This window comes from Camelus dromedarius, chromosome 1 (genome assembly GCF_036321535.1).
Source record: "Camelus dromedarius isolate mCamDro1 chromosome 1, mCamDro1.pat, whole genome shotgun sequence".
Classification (NCBI taxonomy): Eukaryota; Metazoa; Chordata; class Mammalia; order Artiodactyla; family Camelidae; genus Camelus; species Camelus dromedarius.
This window is the reverse complement of record NC_087436.1, coordinates 4,723,279-4,739,759: the sequence shown is the minus strand read 5'-3', so window position 1 is coordinate 4,739,759 and position 16,481 is coordinate 4,723,279. Positions and strand designations below refer to the sequence as shown.

At 41.4% G+C, this 16,481-nt stretch overlaps 2 protein-coding genes across 2 annotated transcripts in view; one reads left to right on the top strand and one right to left on the bottom strand.

Moving 5' to 3' along the window:
• Positions 1–3,830, top strand: part of CTSO (cathepsin O) — a 27,421-nt gene extending 23,591 nt beyond the window's left edge. The window contains exons 10-11 of the transcript XR_010380865.1: positions 1,659–1,879; positions 2,315–3,830. The gene's annotated coding sequence lies outside the window, so the exon portion shown is untranslated. The remainder of the gene's footprint in view (positions 1–1,658; positions 1,880–2,314) is intronic.
• Positions 1,675–16,481, bottom strand: TDO2 (tryptophan 2,3-dioxygenase). Its single transcript, XM_064493976.1, has 12 exons — positions 16,447–16,481; positions 16,119–16,224; positions 14,791–14,881; positions 12,679–12,749; positions 11,537–11,664; positions 10,165–10,351; positions 8,721–8,828; positions 5,866–5,977; positions 5,450–5,507; positions 4,072–4,151; positions 3,375–3,465; positions 1,675–1,828 (listed from the first exon to the last, which is right to left on the bottom strand). The coding sequence occupies exons 1-12, from the start codon at positions 16,479–16,481 to the stop codon at positions 1,675–1,677; spliced, it is 1,221 nt and encodes a 406-aa protein (XP_064350046.1).

Here is a 16,481-nt window from a genome sequence, read left to right as displayed (position 1 = left end):
TGAAATAATAGATTATAAATATAGACATATATGTGTCTGTCTTTCTATCTTTTTTCCAGTTTTATTATGTAGAATTATTACAGTACAACTGCACATACACATTATATTGCATGTAAATACGTATACACAGCACACTGCACATTTTTTTAGTTTTCATATATGTACTAATTATTGTTTCTAAGAACAGATTCGATCTTTAGCTTTTTAAACGTACGTTATCAAAGGAATAAAGCCAACTACAAAATAAATATCAACAGAATGCAGTAAAAACAAAGATGATGAGGTAAGTATGTTTATTCTCATTATACCGGTAGGAGACTGGGGCTTAAGTTGGTGGTTTGTACCAAAGCAGAAAATTAATAGATGGTTTGCTCTCAAGTTTGCTGACTTATTTCAAAGTGATTGCCTTTAGCCCCCATGTTACTTGTCCCTGTATTTTTCAGCTTAACCCCCATTGCACTCTTTGTACATGTACGTACACACACACACCCCCAAAGCCATGTAGGCAAAAGCAATTATATATCATTTAGAGACGAATTAGACAATGTGACCCATAAGAAAAACTTGTGATTGAGACCAAAGAATAGCTCGGTTCCACCAAGAACTTGCTGCTTGCCGTAGATAATCACCCCAGAGCAAGGCTGGTGAACACTCCAGCCTTTTTGATGAGATTTTGTACTCCCCTCATAACAGAAATTTAACTAAGGATTGCCGGACCAAGCTAGAAAGAGAAGAATGAAACTCATGTCTGATCTAAACTCTCAGTCTAACTCTCTTTACTACAAATGAACTGGATCATTGTCTAGTCTGTCTACCTCTCCGTTCTTCTGGAAAAAACATTCCTTGCTCCCTCAATTCTGCTGTGCGTTAGGGTGGCTCTGCCTCCCAGACCCTGAGCCCTGGGGCTGGGACAAGCACTTTCCCTTGTGGGGGTCCAGAGGTGCTGGGAGCGGGCACCCAGCCTGAGGGAGGAGCCCGTGTACCACAGGGATGAAGAAAGCCAACACCTGCAGAAAAGAAGAGGGGAGACAGAGGGTCCTCAAAGTTCTAGGAGTGCCATTCTCCAGGAACTGAGTCCATCCCTGTGGGCTCAGAGCTCCCCAGGGGCCTCCCAGTTCTCGGAGCTGGTGGCGTCATTGTCCAGTAAATCCCTCCCCCCGCCCCCAGGTTAGTTTCAGATAGATTTCTGTCGTGAGCATCAAGTCCTAACATACACAAGCAATGTTTCCAAAAGATCGTATGTCAAAAGACTAATTTTTATTATTTAAAACTGTTAATTGAATAAGCCTCTGTACAGGATGCACATTTTATTGCATAAAATATTTGAAATAGCTGAAGTTTACAAGCTTATAAAGTATGAAACAATGAGATGATAATTACATTAAATGGTTACATTAAAGTGTGTATCCGAGACATTAAGTTTTTAATAGGGAAACACTCTATGTATAAGTTACAATTTAACTGGGTTAATTTCTTATCTTAATGCTTAGTCTCATATCCTCCCTTCAAATCCTAGGCAATAAAATTATTCCTAGGATTGAATCAGAGCACCACAGTGCTCAACTATGTATGTACATATATCACATTAGGACTCTATATTCATGAAAATTCATAGAAAATGAAAAAACCACAGACTGAGAAATCGGTGTTCTTCATAGATTTCTGCAGGTGGTTTTAGTCTGATTCATCGCTGCTGAAGTAGGAGCTGTCACAGTACTCAGCCGTGTAAAGGAACTTATGAACAATTGGGTTCATCTTCGGAATCCAGTGTCGGGGAACCAGATACGTCGAAAGATTAAATAAATCTACAAATACCTTGTACCTGTCACTGGAAAAACACATGTATACAGATGTTTTAGACTTACTGGCATGGAATATGGTAAAATTTCTCAAATAATTATTATTTTGCTCTAACATTCAATGTTACATTCTGTATTATATGTTACATGTTGTGTATATCAAATAGTATTAGTTTTAATTTGCTTCATTTTTAGTCCACATCCAAAGGTCACACTCATAAAACAATATTACATGTTTCAGTGATCTGGGTCAGGCTGTTACAGATTAGAACCCAGAGTTGTTTTATTGTCATGCCACCTTCGTAAAGATAAAGGTGTGTCCTCAATTTCTCACTTTTAAAGGATGGTGTGCAAAAAATTAAATGTAAAGCATCAGTGTTCCTAGTTGTTTGTTGGAAAATATGTCCCACCTGTAAAGAAGCTGTTTATTAATAATGCAAAGGCATTAAAAAATTGAAATGCCATCTTAGATTTATAAAAAGTGTCACATTTAAAGTTGCTTTTGTCTTTGTCAGTCAACTCTTGGCAGTTTTATAGCGGAAGAACACTTGTCTTTGGAGTCAAAATTGGATTCAAATTTCGCTCTGTCCCTTACACCTCACCTGACGTCACCTGGGACAAGTTGTCTAAACCGCAGTGTGTGTTTGGGTTTCTAACTCTGGAAAATAAAATCTAAGGTCCGGCCAGGCCTCCGGGGAGATTTAACGGGGCGGAGACACCCTAGGGACGCCGTCTGTGTTCATCACCCCCACCGCCCAGAGGTGTGGCTCCTTTTGTGCCAACGGTCATCTGCGTCTCACGCTTGCAGAGTATATCCAGGGAAAGTGACAGTGTATAAAAATGATGAGAATGCCGCCTGTGCATAACGTGGTCAACCTGGTAGTAAGGGCAGGGATGAAAACAGCGCACCGTAAAGAATTTGGGGGCCAAATGTGCGCATCTAATTTATTCCGCAGCTGAGTCCCCTTTCCCAGGGGGCCTTGTAGTTTTCCCAGTTTTCGACTGTGTCTCCCTGTTCGTATATCCATCTATTTTTATAATATTGTGGATCCTAAGTAAAATAAGGACACGGATGTCCTAGAAATCTCTCTGGCACATGTTAAGGTCTCAGCCCACGTGGACCTCTTTTCCTTGTAAACAGTATGAAAAGGGCACTGTCCGGAGTGAACGGGAGCAGATTTTATGCTCTGACGTAGAGTCATATTGGCAAACAAGGGACAGTTTTTCAGCTGTGTCATTCGTCTGGCCAGGAGGACATGAGTGGAATTAGCGACAGCTGTCTTAGTCTTGCCCAGACTTGAGCCAGAACGAGTTGAGAACGGTTCTCCTTGGATTAACTCGTTCGCATCCGCGTAGATCATGCGGCCTTCGGTACCATGCCTGCCTTTCATCACAGGACCAAAGCGATGACCGTCTGAGCGAAGGATCTTTACCATGACCTCCGAAGGCTCCAACAGGAATACTTAACCCAACTAGAAGTGTGTCCCAGCAGTTCAGGCCGGAGCAAGTGTAAATGAGGTTCCCCGATGATGCACGTGGACTCCCCCCAGATCCGGAGGTGAACTCCCCGCTTACCTGACTGTGGAGCGCAGGTACTGGTAGCCCGAGGACCCCCCGGTGCCGGCTTTGCTGCCCAGCATCCGGTGCACCATGCACACGTGGTTGTCTAGACAGACACACAGACTAAGTCCCTGGACATTTTCTGCCGGATATTCCACGTGGCTCTGAACCCGAGGGCTGGCGGTGATTGCTGCTCCCGAGAGCAGGCTCGCACCTTATCGCCCAGCCGCGTGGGAGGTGCGGTGGCGCCCCAAGGGCCCCGCAGGTGCGCGGGCTGCCTGCCCGTGACTCCAGCCACCCTCACATTAGTCTGAACACCGCGACTTTCATGAGCCCCTCCTCACTCTGCCTTTAGGATACACTTCGTCCATTTGAAAAAAAAAACAAAAAACCCAAAACTATTGAAAATACATTTTAAAATTGTATTGACACAAAATGAATAAATCTCTATGATCTATTAAAGCATTTTCTTTGACCTAAGGTTTACTGTTTTCTTCTGATTATCTGAAAACATTTTCATGGACCTCAAAGTCCCATGAACCCTGGGGGCTGGGCCGGCTGGGTGTGCGGGATGGGTCAGCCCTGAGAGAAGTCGCTGAGCTGATTTTGCACAAAGCAATCGACAGACACACAAAGGGGTGGAGAAGGGATGAGGGAGGGAAGGCTGGGTGGGGGAGAAGGATGGTGGGGTCCGGGAGGAGGGGGGACTTACATCTCCACTTGGTCATGAGGGAGTCCACGTCCATGAGGGAGGTCAGCAGCTGGAAGGGGACCTGGAACCTGGGCTCTTCCCTGGAGGAGAAATAATCATAATCATCATGATAATAACAATAAGAGACCTGAAAATCCAGTGTGTTAGGAAGATAGTGCATTCTATCATCTGTTGGAAGGGAAACAAATGTCCCCTTTGCCTCTGAGGGGCTGCAGCAGCTCCGGCTCACTCCTCAGTCTCCCTTTCCTCCCCTCAAAAACCAAGAGGATACCACACACCTTACAGCACGTGATTAAGGAATCTAAAACATTCCTTGACTTACAGGAAGCAGCTAGCCAGAGTCATACCTGACTCATTCTCATTAAAAGGCAGACTTGAACACTATCTCAGAGTTTCTGGTTGATAAGAGCCAAAAACTCCTTCCAGACAAAGATAGTAAAACATAAAAACAAAGACTGCTCCTTAAAGTGTCCTCTAATACAGCTGTTTTCCTTTTTTCATCTAAGCCTTCAACACTCAGTACATTTTCTGCTGAGGACACACGAGCTTGAATGGTATATATTTACTAAGAGTTTAGGAAAAGCATCAAAAGGTTTTTTTATGCTGCCATTCTGAAAAACAGATTTGAGAGGATTTAAAAGTTAACTCGAAATTGACACAACATTGTAAACTGACTGTACCTCAATAAAAAAAATTAAATCTTTAAAAACTTAAATAAAAAGTTAAATAAAAAATTAAATACAAGTAAGACATCCAATAAAGATAGGGTTTGGGGTTTGTTTTGGTGGGTGTTTTTGTTTGTTGTTTTTCTGGGGGGGTTTGCTTTTTACTAGCATGCTATCTGTTGCTTTGACACATTTAATTTTTGAAACACAAAGATGGGATCTACACATGGAGGAGGAGGATGTATGTGGACACCTCAGACACTTGAGACAGTGAAGCGATTTGACTTGAAATTGCCAAATAAGTAAAACAACAGCTTTTATTCATCCATTCTTTTTCATCTTATAAAATAGGACTAACAACATTGTCAAATGACAGAACACATTTCATGGCTGAGTTTCTGAGACTGATTAAACTTTGGCCCTACAGGACTTTCAGTGTCACACGACACTTTGCAGAATTTAATCAAAAGGATATTTGATTAATTTGTGTGTATTTTTTTTTTTTTTTGCCCACTATAAGGATAAAACTGAACCTTTGTTATTTAAATTAAAAGAAAACCCTCATGAAATGTCAGTTTTTTCTAAGCTTTCCCCCAAATCTAAATGAGTTTCTTTAAACTACGACTGCAATTTATAAACCTTATACTTGATGCATTATCTGTATCTACTCCTCAATTTTAACTTCGACTTGCCCTCTTTTGATTTGCTTTTACCTGTAAAAGTAGATCATCAAAGCCCCCTGAAGTGCTCTGTAGGACAGCCGTCTTTCCCCTGCAAGACATGTAGCAAGTGTTCATTTAATAGGTAAATTAAGATACTCTGACTAATGTGGCATCATCACCATAAATAATTAAGTGTTCCATGTTTTTAGAAAGTAATGCAAATGTTACTTTAAATATTTTATCCCTTAGCTCGAATTCAGGAAACTATCATTACATATATACACTTTAAATTCTCCAAATCTTTAAATGTCTTGTTAGGAAAACCTGATATAGAATATACTTAACTTCCATAATAAATAAAAAATTCCCAGATTCTCTCAGGGGACGTAACATTCATTTTACTTCCCCTGTGGAAGGTTTGATACAGTAACGTTCCAGGGAAGGATCCTTGGAATAAGAACACCTACCTTTACTAAGAAGATGCTCGTGACGCTTCTCATCGAATAAGGACAGTAACACCTCTTTCTGTTTCTGAAATTCAGCCATTTGTTCCTCTTTGTCTTCTGACTCTTCCTTAGCCTTGGGGGAGGGGTAGAAACACTGCATTGACATTCCCGAGAGAGAGAATAGATTCTCCTTTTAGGAAACATTGCTTGTGAGGAATGGACCAACCGGATGCAGACAGGGAGTACTTCGAATATTTACTGCATCAGCTAACCCTACAACTGGGAGATGATGGCTTACGAGACGGGCTCTTCCTCATATCCACCGGTTCTGTCCTTTTGTTTAAGGTTATGTGATCTGTTAAACTCAAATGTTCTCCATAAATATCATGAGAAATGGACTCGTGAGCAAAACTGAAGGTAATAACAAGTGGTCAGTCAAGATCTACTTTTAGACAGTGATCATTTAATATAAGAAAATAAAGTAATTCTACGTGGGGAAAATTAAGAATTCCTAGTCAGAAACTAGTCATTCTGTTCAAATTCTATATTCAGTAGAGTATTCTGTGAATACAATTTCTTAGATGTTTTTCACTGTTATGTTTTTATTCATTTGACCCCTATTGATTCATTTAAGGAAACTCTTATTTGCCTGCCTAAACACGTGCTCTCCTTACAACCCACTTATTTGGGCGGGAGCAAAAATCAGCCACCCCAGCTGTATTCAGTTTATCAGAACAGCCATGCTGCGTGGTAAGTAAGGATGTGTAAGGATGCTATGGCCAATTCATTATCCATTTATTCATTATCAACGTATCACACTATCCATAATGTGATGGAGATACAGTTGTGAGCAAAAATGAGTTTCCCAGATCTCCGCCCGGTGGGAATAAAACATTGAAAAATTAAACCAAGTTGCAACCACGGACAGTGGTGTAAAGGAGCAGTGTAGCGTCCTAACAACTTACAGTAGCAGAAGGTCAGCAAAGACCTTCCTGAAGTCTTCCTTGAGCCGAGACTTGAAGACTGGGAGGAAGTTACTTGGGGAAGAGTACTCCAAGCCCAGAGGATGACACAAAAAAGACTCGATGGTAATAAATTCAAGGAACTAAATTCAGCTTAAAGGAAATTCATTATACCTGGACCACACGAGACCACGAAACACATTATAGACTATGGTAAGAATTTTTATCTTTATCCTGAAACCAATGGGAAACCATCCAAGAGTTTTATGCAAAAGGCAAATGTGATTAGATTTGCATTTTGAAAACATTACTCAAACTTCGGGGCAGAGAATAAATTTGAACGGAGCTGAAATGGGAGATGCATAGAACAGATGAGGGGCTGGGACTCTAGTCCAGGTAAACAACCATGGCGAGTGGCCCTTGATGGGGGTGGGTAGGAAAGGGCGGGACTCGAGAGCCATTTCGTAGGTAAAATCAGTAGGATTTGGTGCTAGCTTGAAGAGGTGGCTGAGAGATGGAAGTGTCAAGGATCAAGTGGGTGTCTGTCTTAAACCAAATGGTTGATAGGAGAAAAAGTTCTTCAACTTGGAGAAGACCAAGTTGATTCAAGAATGGGTGGAAGGGTGCTGTACACAAGAAACTGACACATTGTAACTGACTATATGTCAATTTAAAAGAAAGGAGAGAAAAAAAGATTAGGTAGAAGGGGAAACTGAAAGTCTGGTTATTTTCAGTGTGCTTTTGAGCATAGCAAGAGGCAATGAAAATAAGGTGTGACGTATATGATCTGAAATTCAAGGAGCTGTCTAAGCTAGAGGTAAACCTTTGCGAGTCACTGGTGTCCAAGCAGACGCTGAAGCAGTGGGTACACATGAGCTCACACAGGGGAAGTGGGCAGAGGGAGAAAACGGAGGCTCTGAGCCCACGCGCTGTGAATCCCCGACGCTTACTGGTTTGAGAGAGAAAAATAAGCCCATGAGGGGACAGAAAACTCGAAGAAGACGGCGCACTGGTACCAAAACCTCGAGGGAGAGGGTTCAAGAAGTGTAAGTAGCCGTTAATGCTGAAAGCCAGGAGAAGAGACATAAAATGGAGATGAAAGATGGCCACTGAGTTTGTGCACATGGAGGCTGCTTGTAATGATGGGGTCAGCCTGTGTCAAGGTGAAAATCCGATGGGAGGAAAAAGGAATAATCATGCCAACTGCTGTCCTAAACACTCTACAGCTGCGAGCCCAGTGGGATGTCCGTAATAATCATGCAAGGTAGACACTCTTATTTCCTATTTTGCCAGTGATGGAAGTGAAGTGAAGGGCGTTCAGTGTCACAGGGTCGTAAGGAAGTGAAGGTGGGGCTGGAGCCCAGCAGGGTGACTTCCAAGTCCGCGCCTTAGATACTGCCCCACACAGCCTCCCGAGAGACAGCACTGAAACAACCCTTTCAAGAAATGTAGTCGTGAAGAAAGGTGAGGGGCTGTGACTTGAGGGAAATGAGGGATCAACAGTACTTTTTTTTAAGTGACAGAAACTTGACATTGTCTGAGAGCCAAAAAGAAGTACCCAGCAAAGGCAGACCAGTGAAGGGAAGCTGTAGGACTAAATACATCGGGTTGACTGGTCCTCTGTGAGCCCGCTTCTATCTTGAATTGGTCATGAGGTGAAATTCTCAATAGAAATGAAAAGAGGTCTATTAATCTCATCTGTTCCTCAAAGACAAAATCTTGTTGACAATGAACTCCTTAATTTATTTGTAGTGTTCATAAATAAAATTAAATCAAGCATGTAATATACCAAGCAGGTGTATTTGTAAAAGAAAAATGCTATAAGGAAAATGACAGATTAAGAGAAAATTGCTGAAATAAAATTCCCAGGACTACTTCTGAAGGAAGCCGAGTTTACTTTGGTGTCATAATTACCTGAATCCTGGTGAATTCTTCTTCCAGGCCTTTGACAATGTTTCTTTCAAACTTTCCCCAGAAGTTAAATCCATGTGGCTCTAAGCCTGGGGTTCTTTCCAGCCATGCCTTAAATAAATATTTTTCAAGTGAATACATTGTAAAATTTAAAATATATAAGACACTTTGTAACTAACATTTATGAACTTGGAACAGGAAATTTTCATAGTTTTGAGAAATATGTCACTAAGGATTTTTTGTGTGTAAATATTTTCTCTTTCCTTTCAAGCATATTAACAATATTTACTCTTTATCAGGAAATATATTATTACAAAAATCCCAATTTTGTCCTGAAAATCTATGAACGTGTCTATACATTGTTTTAATACTGGTTTTATAATACTGTTTTATACTGGTTTACTCCCAAAATAGTTTATGTCTTAGGAGTTGAAGGAATTATGACATGTAGAAGCTGTGATCTCTTCCACATGCAGGGACGTTGTATACACAGCAATGTTGAAATGAATGACCTTCTCAATTATTTTAAGATTCCACAAGATTTTTAATCTAAAAATAAAACCAAATTCATGCATCTCTATGGGTTCTTATTTAGCCTATTTTTGTTTTGAAATCAGCTTTGTGATTTTTTTCTCTCCTTATTTTTGTAAGTCATTAAACGGTATTACCTCTCTTCACCTAAATCTGCATTTACCATAGCCAGGGGATTCATGAGCAGAGTATAATTCACTAAAATAAAAAAAAAAATTAACTTGCAAAGGAAGTCTTTGTGAAGGATAAAGATTCTATGATCCTTCTTTAATAATCTACTTATGTAGAAGCAAATTAACAAACCCTCAAGACTATTTATAGACCCAGAGATAATTAAGACACAAAAGGGGAAAATTCTAAAGAACAGAATCTTAGTAATTTAGTTTCATTAAGAAAAATGCACAACTTGTGGAACTTTTCAATCATGGACTATTTTAAAGAAATAAAGTTCATTAAATAAATAAGCATACCCAATTTAAAAATCAGCTAATTAAATGTTGCTTAGCAAGAATGTTTAAAAGGATTATTTTAATAACATAAGGAGGTTATTAAATATTAACAAACACGTGATTATATAAATGTTTCTGGAGTTCTCAAGGGAGTTCTTAAAATTTTAATTAGTTGAATTTACAAGTTTAAGAATTTCTATAAATTCATTCTTAATGACAGTGAATGCAACCCAGTTCTGATATGGGCTTTAAAATTCTGGTCCAGCAGAAGCTAAGTGAACCTGAGGTATCGAACCAGACCTTAGAAATAGGGGGCGGGCGTAGCCCAGTGGTAGAGCGTGTGCTTAGCATGCACTAGGTCCAGGGTTCAATCCCAGAACCTCCTCTAAAAATAAATAGGTAAATAAATAAACCTAATTACCTCCCCCACCCAAATATAAATAAAAGAAAAAGCCTCAGAGGTGTACCTCCACCAGCTGTAGGAGCGTTTGCTCCTGCTCAGACTTAAGCAGGAGCTCGTTGTCTGCGCCTCTGAAGTTGTCGCGGTAATGTCGCCTGTTGTAGGGAACTCTCAGACTCTGGAGAACCCCCATCTTGTTCTCTAGCAGTCGGAACTGCAGACTCTGGAAGCCGGACGCTGGGGACAAGTACTCTCTATGCGAACAGGCGGGGAGGGGACAGAAGCGGGGAGAGATGGTGGATACTGTATGTTAGTCGCTGGAGCAGTCCTTTCTGTTGGGAGAGCTGGTGGGTTTTGCTCTCCTAGGCGTGTGTCTGTAGAGCTGGCCCCATGGCTGGGACCTCACCCAGATGAGGACAGTGAGCTACTGGAATATCACCACGGCTGCCGGCAACTTAAAGTTGGAATGTTTGTATAGTTTGCCAAAGGTTATGTGTGTGTGTGTGTGTGTGTGTGTGTGTGTGTGTGTGTTTACATGTATGTATATACACACACATAAACATATATGCACCTGTGTGTACTAAACTGCCTCCTAAGATAAAGGCAGGTGAACACTGAGCAATATTTTTTATTCGATAGTGCTGAAAGCTTCTTTAGAAATATTTTTCAATTTCTCCTAAAAGTTCAAGCCATTAATCTCACCACCTAGAACTGTTATGAGCACCAGCGAGATCCTACAAGCACGGCGAGTGGGCTGTGGCCCAGCACAAAACAGGCCCTCAACAGGTGTGGCTGTCCCCCCAGCCCCCGGGCCCACACCCTTGCAAACGTCCTTCCTCTCACTGCCACTGAGAAGTCCCTCTGTTAAGTATGCTACAAAGGAATTCGACTGCTCTCTGTTCGATTCTCAACCGTGTAGAAGACCCTGCCTGTTACATTGTTAAAAGCACCTGACGGTCTTAACATTTCTTCTCAGACTTTGGTATGAAAAAAAACTTTTATATGTATATGTGTGTGTGTGTGTGTGTGTGTGTATCTCATTCTGGAAATATACAGTTAAAATTTCTACTTGACCCATAACTTATACTGACAATTTTGCTGACATGCTTCTTTAAATATCATTCCTGTTTCTCTTTCATTTTCAGTTTGGAATCATTTAAATTTAGCTGTGTGTATTCTATCAGCCTTTTTAGCCATTTTCATAGGTTATCTAAGACCCTTTTGGGGTAAAATCAGGGCACACATGATGAACTGAAATTAATGGAACTTGTTACGTGCCCAGGTAAAAGTGAGGGATAAAGTATCTTCAACAGCGGCTCCAGTGCTCCTGTGGTCTCTCCCAGGTGCTCCTAGTGACAGAGTGTCAGAAGGACAGGCTTCTCACGCCCATCAGAAAGGAGTGGCGACCCCCCCACCTGTTTACGAAGCCACGTGCTCACCTGAAGTCATTGAAGTCCAGGGCCGTCATGGTCTCCAGGACGGAGAACTGCTGGACCAGGAGTTTGAGAATCACCACCACTCGTTGCATTCGGGTGACAACCTTCAGCATGTTCCTTTCGTCCCTGACCTGGTGGTTAAGACACGAAGCGCTGAGTGATCGAGCCCCAATTCTAGAAGACACAAACTAGACTGTAAACGACGGTGCCTCCCTACTGATCTTCTCTGTCTTTTAGAGAGGAACATTGGGACTAAAATGTGCCTTAAATGCATGATGAACTCAGAGCAACTCTGAATTGTGTGCAAGGGATGTCTGCAAAGTCGAAATCATGTTCTCCTTTAAAAATAGAAAACTACATGGAAGCAAGGAAATTGTGGCACATGCCTCCCACTGATTTCAAAGTAAAGGTGTCTCTTAGTTTTGCTTTAAGGAATAAAGGTCACGTGGGGTCTCCTGGGTGAGATTAACACTGAGGAGGTCTGCTCTCTACTGAGGCTGCAAGTTGCCATCGGCGTAAGTGGGAACTCTGTCCACAGATACAGGAGGATGGTCTGTGGACCCGCGTTCTCTCTCCCAGCCGCTCAAGTGGAGCAGGGGTTCCGGGTGGAACGACCCAACCTGTGTCCTGTGCCCTCCAAGGATGGGAGGGGCGGAAGCAGGAGGCGGGCTTGGGAGGGGCAGTGTGGGAGCCTCCCCGGACCCTTGGCTCTGCCTTCCTCCCTTCCTGCCGGTCCTGGTCCTCTCTGGCCCCTCCTCTGCCCCTCATGTCTTGTCTCTTCCCTCCTCCACCTCCTCCTCCTGTTTCGCTTTCCTCATCCTTGCTCCCAGCTTCTCACAGCAAACATTCCTAGCAATACAACTCTGGTTCCTGTTCATTCGAGAATCTACACTAGCTGTCCCAGAAATCTACCGTCATTCGTAAGAACTTCTTTGAAAGGGAAAAGGTTGAGTCTTAATCAAGGGGCTTGAAGCAAAAATTTGAAAGGAACCTTAAAGCAAGGGTAAGGTAATCATGAATGTGGGTTTTTTATTTTCTCATTAAGCAATAATTCCCCCATTTGGTATTAAACGTTTACTATTAATAATATTTTCCACATTCTCCCCAAAAAAGCATGAAAAGAATATGGTGACATAACAACTCACATGGCCATTCTGAAAGATCTCACGGACAGAATCCAGCTCCCAGAGGATCTGCTTAAACCAGAGCTCATAGGCTGGAATGAGAGAATCATTGTCAACCGGAAAGTTACAGGAGCCTTTTGACCACAATGAGAGGAAAGACATGGTTAACACATCAAAAGAGAAATAAAACTGCAATTTAAAAATCAGTAACTCCCAATGTGGCCCCATTTTATGCTACAAGCAAATATTAGTACTAACGTTATAAAAGCCTGCCTTTGTTGACTGGTTTAATACGCCAGGCACGTGACCTACAGGCTTTAGTTATTATCGTGTTGATTTCTCTCAACAAAATATTGTTTGTGTCTTGTAGGTTATGGCCCATGAACTGATTCTGACTGCCCAGGCTGGGGCTGTGCCGAGAGCAGAAGTGATGCTCAGCTTCATCTGGAAGACAAGACATCAGCATTCATTACCCTAACGAAGAGGACAGTTTCTTGATTCTGGGGACTTAGACTATCACGAGGGGGACAAGCTTCTGAAGAGTCTAAAACTCTGTCATATTCATCTGTTTCCCTTGGTTCCCAGCACAGTGTCTGGTGTAATGTAAACACTGGGTGATGATTTTATAAATAGAGGAATTAAATGGCTAATGCAGTCATTAGAGGAGCATGGAAGATTAGTCATCTTAGCGATGGCCAGCACATTCTATTCGGGCTTCTGTACTAATTAGGGGAGTCAAACTATGCCTTTAAATTACAGTTAAGGAGACTTCGGGGGATCTAATTTTCATATTTGGACAAAGAGCCAATCCAATATTTCTTGATCAGTTTATGCATCCATTTTTCAGGTTTAACTGTGTGGCCAAGTCCCAAGACCCACTGACGCGTGTCTGACGGAAGGATGGAAAGAAAGCCCCCATCAAGTGATGACAGCTGCCATTCCTTGTGTGCTTAGTGCCTACTCTAACTGGGGCTAAGGGCTTCATGCACGTTGTCTCACGTCGTCTTCACAAGGACTCCATGAATGAGGGGGTGCAATCATTCTTTCCATTTTATAGATCGGGAAATGGAGAGCATTTCTGGTCCAGAAATCTCACCAAGGTTACACGATCTTTAATGGTAGAAATGGGATTCTAAACCCTTTTCTAATTCCAAATCTGTGCTGCCCTGCTGTGATTCCTCCCCTGTTAATTTTGTCTTGGTGTGAGTCACCAACAAAAAAATAAGATAAATTTAAAAAAAAACAAAAGAAGTAACACATGAAGCTAATCATTTTCCATTAAAAATTTTTTTTTAACACAAAGGTGTTGATCATTTCAGCCAGACAGTAAGGAAAACAATCATTTGAGGAAAAGACACAAAGAATTGGGAAGGAGAGAAAGCATCTATAAATGGAGCATTGACTAGCATGAGTCCTTGGGCCTCGGAACACGGTGCTATGACACAAACAAGCTTTTTTTTTCTTTTTTTTTTTTTTTTGAGCAGGAGGAGGAAGACAGCCCTTGGCCCCCAAACTTTCCACTTCTGACACGAACAATCTTAGAGTAAATCTTAATGTTTTGGGGGGGTCACCTTTGTAAGATAGATATTCATGAAATTCTGCACACAATTTCAAAGAGTTCAGGGACTTCCTAAACCTCCAAAATCATGGACGCCTCCATTAAAAACCACTACCCAGAGGTTAGAAGTCTGGGGAGCATAAGCACACATTTTAGACAAAATTTATATTTCTGTTTAGTACCAGGTTTATACAAGCCATGTGCAACTATAATAAATCTGAGTGATCTAGTTTTTGAAAATAGTTTGTTAAAGTTCCAAGTTGAAAAATAATAACGTCTTAGCTTCCAAATTCTTGTGAATTCCGAGTGATGGAAAGTCCCCTTGGATTTAGGACAAAACTAAAGTCCTACCTGATCCAATTAGCATTGAGTTAACAGAAAGAAGACTGTTCTAAATCCCGGACGGAGGGCCTATGAGAATTTATCTGACAGCACACTGTTCATTCTCAAGGGCTGCTAACAAAGGCGAGCCCTTGCCCCACCAGCATCTTGCAGTTAAAAGGGCTGGAACTTCCCTCATTACTGACGGGAAGTGCCCGCCAAGCACTTACCGCCTAACCTTTTGGGCCACTTACCTTGATGAGTTATGATAAAAAGATGTTCATCGTGGATTTTATTTCCTTTTATTTCACTTTGAAGTTCCTGTGCATTCAGAACTTTTTCCAGCTTTAAACAAGAAAAGAGCAAGACTAGTTGTGTAGAAACTTCCAGTTACAAGAGGAATCAGTTATGCGGATCTAACGTACAGCATAGTGATTACAGCTAATGCCGATGTATTATCTACTTGAAAGTTGCTAAGAGGGTAGATCTTAAATGTTCTCACCACACACACACACACACACACACACACCCAAATAAATGGTAATTACGTGACGTGATGCAGATGTTAGTTAATGCTACAGTGGTGATCGCTTTGCAATATATAAATGCATCAAATCACCATGCATGCACCTTAAACTTATGCAATGTTATATATCCATTATAGCTCAATAAGTCTGGAAAAAAAGAGTACAAAAAGGGCTGATTTTAAAATTGAACGACTTGATTTTCACCAACTTTAATAAGTACAGTACAATACTGAAAAAGTCCCCTGAATCCCAAATTCTCAGGAACCCATTTATAGTCTTTTAAACAATGAATGTCCCCTCATAAAGCGTCAGTTGGCTTTATGATTTTTATTCTTTTCAGAAGAAATTATATTTGGGAGGATTCTACCCTAGCAAAGGCTAGTGAACTCACTGAGAAATCACATCCCTTCTATCTCATGAGGTATCATGAAATCTTGATAAATTGTTTAGCCTCCGGTGTATCTGCTGTTCTTTTCTTCTCTGCAAGAGTCCCTTCTTGGGAGATCTTAACACTGCTTCTCAGCTCATCCTTAGAAACCCATCAATAAGGACATCAAGGGCTCTATCATTTCACGTCTTAAAAATAATCTCCAAATACCTCTTTGTAACATCCTTTCATCTCCTAATGATTTCAAGAAAGCATGTGCCTTCCACACTTCTACTTTATGATAAAGAATTAAAAAGAGAGATTTTCTGGATACATTTGCCATTATGTAGCCTGGGATTTAGCAACCGTGTCTTACTTAAACAAGTTGTGCAACGCCTGCCAGTAATCTGCGCTTTATCTTATCACGAGTACACCTTGCCCGGATCCCGCACTCTCTGCTTTTATTGTGCTTCTGTCGGACAGGTGACCCTTCCCATATGAGCCTCTTGGGTTGTTCTAGCAGAACTTGAGAAAGCATAAGTTTGTATGAAAAGAGGTATCTTTAGGACCAGAGAACTACTTGGTGACTGAGGGGGGAAAAAAAACACCCACCAAATATGAAAATGTCATTTAGCTGAATTCAGCGCCTACAAGGCCCGGTTAGCCTGGCGAGGACGCCGCCACTTACGTGCAGGTAGTTCCCATAGATAAGCCCTCCTTTACTGGCTCTGTTCACACCGCTTTGTGATTGGTCATCTTCACCGCCTTCTACAGACAGTTTTTTCAAAGCATATCTGCAGATAAGAGAAGAGAGGAGGAAAAAGTAAAGCTGGACAAAGCACAGTAACTAACGAGATGAGACACAAAAATTCCCCTTTGGTAAGTTCTTACAGTAGCTTATTAAACATGGGAAGAAGGGTGACAGTTTTCCATGCACTTGAAATTCAGAAGTTAAAGCATTCGTTCTTGGCAGTCCCAAGAGCTTAGCCATACTTCAAACAGAGGGCAATACTCACCCAAAGTTGTTTCCTAAAAATGGGCAGCCACTCAT

Coding starts and splice junctions, on each gene's coding strand:
- TDO2 (XM_064493976.1), bottom strand. CDS start 16,481: ATGAGTGGCTGCCCATTTTTAGGAAACAACTTTGG. Junction 8,829..10,164: donor CGCTCCTACAGCTGGTGGAG/GTACACCTCTGA, acceptor TATTTATTTAAG/GCATGGCTGGAAAGAACCCC. Junction 5,508..5,865: donor CGAGCATCTTCTTAGTAAAG/GTAGGTGTTCTT, acceptor CATGTCTTGCAG/GGGAAAGACGGCTGTCCTAC.